This window comes from Camelus ferus, chromosome 19, assembly GCF_009834535.1.
Source record: "Camelus ferus isolate YT-003-E chromosome 19, BCGSAC_Cfer_1.0, whole genome shotgun sequence".
In the NCBI taxonomy this organism is placed as follows: Eukaryota; Metazoa; Chordata; class Mammalia; order Artiodactyla; family Camelidae; genus Camelus; species Camelus ferus.
The window spans coordinates 8,527,996-8,538,083 of NC_045714.1; the positions used below are offsets into that span (position 1 = coordinate 8,527,996).

General features: G+C 44.1%; 1 protein-coding gene across 1 annotated transcript; it reads left to right on the forward strand.

Moving 5' to 3' along the window:
* Positions 1–469: 469 nt before the first annotated feature.
* Positions 470–9,293, forward strand: PFDN4 (prefoldin subunit 4). Its single transcript, XM_032461410.1, has 4 exons — positions 470–702; positions 6,504–6,611; positions 7,361–7,501; positions 9,106–9,293. Exons 1-4 carry the CDS (start codon positions 679–681, stop codon positions 9,235–9,237), a joined length of 405 nt encoding a protein of 134 aa, XP_032317301.1. The 5' UTR covers positions 470–678; the 3' UTR covers positions 9,238–9,293.
* The last annotated feature ends 795 nt before the right edge of the window (positions 9,294–10,088 follow it).

Genomic DNA, 10,088 nt, shown 5'->3' on the forward strand with positions numbered 1-10,088 from the left:
GTTTTTAAATTATCTTTGATTAATAAATACATTCAAAAGTTCTGCTCTAATTGCTAGAATGATAAACATCGATGAATATAGAACAGAAGTTCTTTGGCAGTCCTCCATAATTTTTAAGAGCGTAAAGGGATCCAGAGACAAAAAAAAAAGAAAAAAAAAAAATCAGGCTGCACACGTGCCAGAGTAGAGTAATTGCTGAATAGTACTGTTGAATAAATTAACTTCTGGGGGTACTTCCTCCTTTATACCAGCTGAATTATCAGGGCACAAACAGCTCACATGCTATTGCCAAGGTCATTCGCTCCCAGCTCTTTTTTTAGGGAGGTTTGTGGGATTGACGGAAAGGAATTTCCCTTCCGTCGGTTTGCGGTCTCTGTGCGCTGGGCGCCCCCTGCTGGCCGCTGCAGGAACCTGCGGCCGTCCGCCACACCCCCAGTTTCTGTCGGCCCACAGGGAGACGCCTGTCCCTTTAATTGGCATGTACCAAGTCCTTCCAGGATACATTTCCTCCCCGAGTCCCCAGACGTTAGGAATCACTGATCGAAGATCCAGTCGGAGGGAGTGTGGAGGCCACGTTTTGTTCTGCGGGCGTCCTCGGCCGACGCGGAGCGAGGGAGGGCGCGGGGCCGGGGCGGGCCGTGAGGACCCTCCCCGCTCGCGCCGTAGTCCAGTCCCAAGATGGCGGCCACCATGAAGAAGGCGGTGAGTGGGGCGCTCGGCCGCGGGATGCTCGGCGGGCGGGCGGGGTCGGCCGGCGGGGACCCGCTGTGGGATGCTGGGGGCGCGCAGCGCGGGAGCCCGGCGTGGGGCCCAAGGCCGAGGCTCCCGGCCCTGAGGGTGGCTCCGGGGCGAGGCCCGCCCGCGCCCGGCGCGCTGGGGTCTTTTGGGGCCGAGGCGGGGCGCCCGGGCTGAGACCCTTAGAGGACTCGGGGGCTCCTGTCGCGGTGCCGAGGATGACCCTGCAGAGTCCGAGGACCCCGCCGCCCAGGCCTCGTCCTCGGGGTATGGGCAGCCGGAGGGCCGGGCTGACTGCGGTTGGCCACAACGCTGGGCGCTTTACCTGGGTCATCAGTTTCCCGCACAGGTTCACGAGGATGGGTGCTCCTCGCACCTTCATTGCAGACGGGGAAGCTGAGGCCCAGAGAGGTGGAGTCACCTGCCCAAGGTCACGCAGCTGTAAGGAGCAGAGCAGGACCCCGCGTCTCCGGAGTGTCTGGCCCCCGAGCCCCAGTGCCCAGTCCTGAGCCACCCATATCCACACCCGATGCCCCTGCGCCCTCCAGGCTAAAACCATGTACACTGAGGGTAGACGATGGGCCAGGACCCAGAAGCCGCCCGTTTCTTATCTCTGATCCTTCCAGGAACTTAGCTAGGGACGTCCCTCTCCCACCTCCCCCCACCCCCAACTTTACAGATGGAGAAACTTAGACACGGGAGTGGTTAGTGGCTTCAAAGTGACTCAGCTAATACGCAGAGCTGGAGTTCAGACTCAGGTTTTATTTTGTTTTTCCCAAAGCCCACCTTTCATCGTCCTAAGGAAGCAAAACTCCCATTTCAGAGCTTATAACTCAGTAATTCTACCTAGATGCGTGAAGGTGTCTAGATAGGAGAGAAGTAAAATGGAGAGAGCCAAGGAAGTAGTGACATTGGACACCCGATATTTCTTGAGGCTTTACCGTGCTCTGGGCACGGTTCTAAGCACAGTGCACATACATTATTTATTTTAATCTTATCCTCCTTTTTAGGATGGCGCTGGTTTTATCCTTATTTTATAGTTGAGGAAACTGACGCATAGAGGCAAAGTTAGGATTTAAATTTGTAAACACGGGCATTGTCTCTGCAGAGCCTCTGTTTTTAACATCCATGGTGTCTGATGAGAGTCCCCTGGCTGAAGGGCTTTGCTTTGTAGGCTTCCTGCATGCTTGCTTTCATTCCACTCCTGAGACCAGCCCGGAGCTTGCTTCCATTGCTTTCCCATCCACAGCACCTGATCATCTGAGCCGCCTGCTCTCAGTGTAGGGTGACTAGTCCGTCCCAGTTTGCCTGAGATTGAGAGGGTGCTAAAACTGGGAAAGTCCCGGGCGAACAAGGATGAGTTGCTCATCCCACTGGTCTGTCGTCCACAGATTCTTGCTGCGTTCCAGAGTAGAGTTTAGGGCCATGGTGATTCAGACAGGCATGAAACTACATGAGATTCACCTGGCCTCCTCTGTTTTGTATTTGAATTGGGCCCTCTGTTAGGTGTGGCCTTTCCACAGAAGACAGTAGTTGTGGTTCATCCTCGTTTGACAGATGTAGAAACTGAAGTCCAGAGAGATGCGGTAAGTGTTAAAGAAAATAGTAGAAGAATAATTCGAACCCCGGGCTTGATTGCAACATCTTTGATTACCAGCATTTTTTCCTTTTATTCATTCGACCAACTTTTGGAGCATGTGCCACGGTACAGTCTCAGTTTTAGGCGATGGCAATAACATAACAATGGTGAGCAGTGATGAAGTTTTCTCCCCTGATCCTCAGAGCTGAGCATTGTAGAACTCAAACGCTCTGGGGAGAGGTGGGCATTGCTCAGTCGTCACACAGAGAACTGCAAAATTGACAACTCCAGTAAGGACTATGAAAGAAAGGTGCTTGTGAAATGTGAGGGTTGGAATAAGGTCTGCCTTGAGATCAGAGAAGGCTTTCCCGAGAAGGTGGGATCTCTCTGATTCCCTAAGGAGGAGAAGAGAGTGTTAGAAAGGCAGGGAGGCATCCCAGACAGGGAGCACAGACCTTGATAAAAGGGTGGCCAGAGAGGTGGTGGGGAAGAGGTTGAACCACGGTGATAAAAGAATGTGTGGAGGGGTAGGTGGCAGCCAAAACATAAAAGAACATCTTCTTTATCTCAGTAGGGCTCTCATAGATGCAGTGTCTTCCTGTAGATGATGTTTCCGGTGCTCTGCACAATTTCTGATAGGTTAGTGGCGGGTGCCTTTTCCTCCCTCCCACTCTAAGGGAAAACAGAGGCATGCCAGTGAGTGAGACTGAAATATCCTAGGGCTAGCCAGCCCTTCAACTTTAATAATAAAAATTGTTGGCAATCTGGAGTCCTTCATATCTATAACCCATCGCTTCCCAGTGGGTCATGACTTCTTCTGGAGAAATGTGAAAGTGAGAGGGTTCAGTCCCATCGTCTCTGAAGTTCTGCTTTCTCAAACCTGGTGTTTGGCCGTGAGGGAGACCGAAGAATGATTTCTGTTTGTCATCGGGTGTAAATGCCTCCTCCGAGAAGCCCCCTCCACCCCCTGCCCCCCAGCGCTTCTACCCTCTCACCTACTTTACTTTCACCATCAAAGTATCCCACCTAGCAAAAAACCTTGCTTTTTGCTCACCTTCTCTACTGGAATGTAAGCTCGCCGATATTCACGAAGGGAGGACCCTTATGAATCCTCTTTTCACAGTGCCCCACACATAGGAAACACTACATAATACACATGACTGTATGCATGAAAGGTGAATAAAAATACTAAGCAAAAATTTCTACTGTAGAAACTGGGTAGGTACCTTTAAAAACCAAAAATACAAGCAGGCTAAATTGGCCAGAATTGCCTTTTAGGTTTTTAGAACCACGAGGGACCCAGCTGTCAGTGCAGGCTCTGCAGGTGAGACCCCGACTCGGTGTGGAGTCTGACGGAGTGGGGTTCCCTGTCCTCCCAAAGTCCCATGAGAGACTGATTCTCCAGATAAGGGTGCAATCAGGGTGCAGAGAATTTACATTTTCACCTTGAATCTTGAGGAGTCCTATTCCTCTGAGACCTAGCAGAATTTTCTTTCACATCTGGGTCTGTTCTTTTTGATGATTTTTGGTAAATGTCATTCAGGAAATAAAACATATAGCTGTCATTTATTGAAAGGCAAAGTCCATCCTCAGGCCCTGTGCCAGAGGGCTCATTCTGTCACCTCTGCAGGGTAGAAATGGCTTCTCTATTTTTACAGGTGACAAACTTGAGGTGGTTTCAGAAAATCGAACAATTTGTGCAAGGTTCCTGCGTGCTTGGATTTGAATACACTGTTTGCTCGCTCTGTGCTTTCCCAAGTGCTAAATAACGCCTTGCTCCTTCAGTTATTTTGGCTTTGTGAGCGGCAGTAACTGCATCTAGCTTCTCTTAAAGCAGGAATTCCTAATCTTTGGGGGTGTGGGTCCCTTTAAATATCCGATGAAAGCCATGAAGACTCTTCCAGAAGAATGCATGTATAATACACACCATTTTGCATACAGTTTCAGGGGGTGAGTGGACCTCTCAAAGTCTGCGCCCCCCCCCCCCCCCCCGTGAGGAATTAGTACCCAACCCCTCGCCCCCGCCGCCAGCGTGGTGCTTCCAGTAACGCAGGAGTGTTCTAGATCAGTGAGATGAAAACGGAAGCCGCTGCTGCTAGTCATGGAAGGTGCTGGCTCCTCGTTTTCGGGCAGCGTGCAGTGTAAGCGGCGCCCGCGGGTTTGCCTCCCACTCCGACTTGAGCCCTTAACCCCCGTGAGGCAGCCGCCGCCACGGAAGTGAGCTGCAGGGCCCGCGCGTGCTGGGGCTGCTGTCGGGGAGGCCACAGGAAAACGCCTGCTTTGGAAAGATAGAGGGCAGGTGGCCAAACTCTCTGTGCAACTTTTCAGAAAACGTGCATCAGTGAGTCTGATGGAACATGATTTGGATTCCGATTCAGAAACAATGGGTTAAGCCCCCGTTGCGTTTCAGGCAAGCCCCTTGCTGGGTGCTTTCACGGGGATTGCCCCGTTAAAGTCTCGCGATGACAAATGCATCTATAAATACATCTTCAGGCCTTCAGGGACTGCGTGTCTAAATTCTGCAGGAGCAGGAACGCTGGAATTCTCTGTTCTGTGTTCCTTTAGGGAACTGAAGAGTCCTTGTGTAGGCAGGTGACTTGAATGCCAACACACCCGGTGCACATGGACCTTGCTTTGGCTTCTGTAGTGTAGCTCAGTGTTTCCAACCTCCATACTCATAAAAATGATGCACAAGGTTGAACATTCAAAATTATATGTATATTGTGATGTAAGGATTTTTTTGAAGATATTTGCTGAGTCTCTGATGATAATAAGCCTGATGCGTACTTATTGGCTGATGAGAGCCTGGGACAGGGGAGGGCTAAATTCTAGGTGAGTGTCTTTATATCCCGACCACTGAGCTCCACGTTGCTTGAGACAACAGGTTGCCTTTCAAATAAAAGAAACGGAAGTGTGCATATTTTATGTTGTTGATCATGAGAGACCAGGTGAGAGGATGGGGTGTGGTTATTGTGAACCATTACTGTTACATGCAAGAGCTAAAAATAGTGCTTGTGGAAGCTATAACTATATATCAACTTCCTCCTTTAAATTATGATCAAGTGCCCTTGTTCCTGTTTTATAAATGAGGGGAAACTCTAAGGTAGTCTGGTATCTAAAAATTGTTTTAAACCATATGGTCCCTCTTTGAGAATCTGATGAAAGTCATGGACTTCAGCTACCTCTTGCAGATACGCATGATTGAGTGTGAACAAACACACACACATACACACTCACACTCTTTCGCCTTTATTTCCAAGAGCTCATGGACCTGTCTGGACTCTAGAGCCAGACTACGCGGATTGAAACTGAGCTTTACCACTTACTGGCTGTATGGCTTTGGGCAAATTACTTAACCTCTCTGCGCCACACTTTCTCCAACTGTAAAATAGTGATACTAATGATCTACTTATTAAGGTTGATTGGAGGATTAGCAGAGATGATACAGGACTTAGAAAGTTCTTCTTACATAGTAAGTGCTCAGTAAATGTTAGCTATTCATATGATTTCATAGATGCTTTGTCATCTCAGCAGCCTAATTTTATTTACAAATTTAATCACATAGTTTAAAAATATTCAGTTTTTATCATTTTACAGTGAGTTATACTTTATTCATAATTAAGACACATAAACAGGTTCTACATTAAAATGAACATAATTTTTACTATGCGTATGTGGAATATAGTCACGAAATGCATAGTGACCCTAAAGCCAGTGTATCAGTTGGATTAAAAATGATAGAAGCTGTCAGATTGCCTCAACAAGCAAAGCAAGTTTTACTTTGAGAGACTAAACTAGTCAGAGGCATTTACCAAGCTTAAATACCACATCACTTTTGCTCCCTGGGTTATTTTAAAAGAATGGTCTGATTTGAGAAATTCTGCTTGAGGCCAAATGTTGACTGACTTGATTCAGGACTTATTCTTAATTGTTGTTTACATTTGAAATGTTTTTGCAGCCTAGGCATTATTCCATAGAATATCAGAAGAGGTTATATGTTCATGAACAAATCTTAAGCTCGTGGAGCAGAAACTTAGTAAGGCATGTGCTTGTGATAATCTGAACTCCTTGTGATTCTGGACTCTCTGAGGGCAAGTAGTTTACTGAGTTATTTCAGAGTTATAGTAAAAACTAACCTATAGCTTCTCCATTAAAATCAATTCTCCAAAAATTTAAATGTTTTTTTCAGGCTGCAGAAGATGTCAATGTTACTTTTGAAGATCAACAAAAGATAAACAAATTTGCACGGAATACAAGTAGAATCACAGAGCTGAAGGAAGAAATAGAAGTAAAAAAGGTAACTGAAAATATGGATCTTATTTAAGAAAAATAAAAGTTCTCCATGCTATCACTTTTAAAAACTAAATTCAATGATACGTGATGATATTTGTGGTGGACGACATGATATACTCTAGTTAGGGAAGGGAGACACTGGTTAAGGGAGGTGAGATGACGTGTAGATTGTTGAGGGGTGTGGCTGTAGGCTGAGGGTCCAGGAGCCACATCTCAGAGGCCTGTGCTGGTGATGGAGCTGCTGTTGTCACCCAGCTGCCTCCTCCATGATGCGGATACTGTCCCACCCTGGATGTCAGGCCTTGTGCCCAGCCTCTTCTCATGCAGCTCTCTGAGCTGAAGTCAAGTTCAAGTGCATTTGATTAGGGGAATTTATGTTACTGTTTGCTTTCCTCCTATCATCAAGCAAGGTTGAGAAATGCAGGTTTGTGTTTGTGTTTTTATTCTGTATTGGAAGACAGGATTCACAGGAACAAACTAAGGAGATATTTTAAGTGGCCATGGGTACCCGCTGTCCACTATAGGAGGCTTACAGCAGTCTGGAACTATGTAGAGGACAGTGAGTCAGTGAGCTCTTAAGTGCTGCCTTATGAAATGCTGTCTAAAAATGTAAGGAAGTCTTAGTTTAGTGTGATAATACCTTTGTGGAAGGGTCCCTCAAAGAGTTGATATGCCCAAATTAAAATTGGCTTTTAGCCTCTATTAGGGAATTTCGAATACATTTTTCATAGCTGTTTACTTTTGCATTTATAGAAACAACTCCAGAATTTAGAAGATGCTTGTGAGGACATCATGCTTGCAGATGACGACTGCTTAATGATACCTTATCAGATTGGTGATGTTTTCATTAGCCATTCTCAAGAAGAAACACAAGAAATGTTAGAAGAAGCAAAGGTGTGTTGAAATTTTTTCTGGGTGATGAAGTCTTAACTCTTAAACTAGGATTTATGTCATTGTAAGGAATGTGTAATTCTAGGTGGAAGGGAAATAAGGTGTGCTAACTAACATGCCATGGGTTCTTACAGTGTCCCAGGCCTGCTCTGAATGCTTTGTAAGCATAATTTTATTTAATCCTAAGGATGACTCTATGGGATAGGTACCGGGAATCCCAATTAAGCGTTGAAGAATAGAGGCTTAGAGAGGTTAATGGGTCTGAATCATAGTGACAAAGGGAATGATCTTTTGACTCCAGAATCTGTGCTCTAAGTAGTAGTATTTAGAAAGTACAGACTATCATAAAGTAGAAAAAAAAAACCCACCTCTAGTCCCATTACCAGGGATAATCATCCATAATGAACGTTTTCATGTATTTCTTTTACGTTCTCTCCTCCTATTTCTCTGTGTATTTTTGCTCACATTTTGGTCAGTTAACATCCCAAGAGGAGTATTTTCTTGTTCTGTTCAATGTTCAGAATTTATGCGGCAGCCCTTCACTGGGAGTCTGCTCTGGGCCAGCCACATGTGCTTTACAAACATCATTTGTGACGACTGTTGAACGTCATGCAGGTGGACGTTGATTCAGCTCACTGTCCTCCTGTTGTTACGTTCATTTGTTTTCCTATAGTAATATATTGTGCTGAGCATTCTTCTACGTAAATCTTTGTTCACATTTAGGCAGTTCTTTTAAGGAAATAATCAGAGGAGTATAATTGCTGGGGGTCAGAGTGTGAACTGATTGACAAGCTTTGGGCTTGTTAAAAGTTCAGATTGTTGGGCCCAAGCCCAAGAATTTCTAATTCAGGAAGCCTGGGGTGGAGCCCCGAAGCTTGTATTTCTAACAACTTTCCAGGTGATCTGGAGGCCACCCTTGGGGAACCACTGGCCGGATTTCTAAAAGAATAACTGTGTCAGTAGTAGGCATTCTTCTTTTGTTCCTGATAGTGGGTACATACAGTATTTGTGTGATTTCGTTGTTTGTCACGTTTAGGAAAAAGTCTTTTTTGATCCTGGCCTGGAAGGATTTCTGACATTCCACATGTTTCGTGTGGCCAATCTGCTCTTTCAAAGTCTAGTTCCAGGAGCCTTGTAGTTAGGGGAAAATGTCTACCAGATTTTGATGATAAGTTGTTGTTCTTAATTATTGGTGGCAGTGTGAGTTTTTACCATTTCCTCTAGTTTCTTAGTTATTTTTGTGGAAGTTGAAAGAGGCTATGCCAGAAACCAGGCCTGTGATAAACCGTTTACCCCAAGTGTTTGTGTATGGTTCTTTCTTTATTAGGATATGATAATTTAGGAATTCATTTTCTTTTGCCTATTCTGTTTTTCAAGTCAGCCAAAACTGAGAAAAACTTGATTTTCTGTAATAAGCAAAAATAGATCATGAATGAAAAATGCCCACATTCAGACTTTTGGTTTAGAATTAATTATCAGTGTTATTTAGCTGCCTGTCCAAGTTTAGAAAGTTTTTAACCTAAAATTCTTCCCAAATATTATTTCACCCACAGATGCTCAGAAATCATCCAGTTGAATAGAATTAATTTAAACTATTTTTTTTCCAGAAAAATTTGCAAGAAGAAATTGACGCCTTAGAATCCAGAGTGGAATCAATTCAGCGGGTGTTAGCAGATTTGAAAGTTCAGTTATACGCAAAATTTGGGAGTAACATAAACCTTGAAGCTGATGAAAGTTAAACATTTTATAATACTTTTTAAATTTGTTTAATAAACTTGAATATTGTTTAACATGATAATTTCCCTTCTTCAAATGATATGGAAAGCAAAATTTTTTTTAAAATTTTCTTTTATTTAATGGAAACTTGCCTATTTTCACATGTCTTGCTTATTTATTTTATATTTTTAAAAGAAGACAGTATTCATCTATGTATTTTGCATAACAATTATATCAAGTGTAGGGGCTTTATGTCATGTTATTAAAATCAGTTAAGCAATCGTTTATGTTTCTATATTATCATTTAGAATATTTGTGCAATTTTTATTTATAAGAAAATTTAACAGTTGACGTGCGCCGTGTTGTTGATGGATGTCTATTTCAGTTGCTAGTTTAGAGATGGTGAAAGCACCCCAGGATCCAGCCCTTACATCTGTCTGCTTTTACTCACCTCACAACTAAAACTGTGTCGTGTCCTAAAGCACATGTATGTCTTTACTTAAATATGTGTCGTATATATTGTATCTAAATACGTATCTTTCACATATCTCTCACCGTGGTAAAGGTCCACAAGAGGCAGAGACAAGTTGAGGCATATTGAGCTTCATACATAGAGCAGGACAGTGGGAGAATATTTTAGAAACCAAGGGATGTTTCAATAGAAAGAGATATTTAGTGTTTTTTAAATTAGAAGTTTTAGACTTTAGTGCTTTGTAATTAATGGGAGTTTGTACTGATAACGATGTGGAAGTTAGGTAACTGGGTATTTAAAAATAAGGCTTTTTTTCTTAAATGAAGATTATGTTTACTCCCTACTGCCCCCCCCCGCCGAAAGATAAACTGGGATTTGGAATACCTAATTGTATTAACTTTC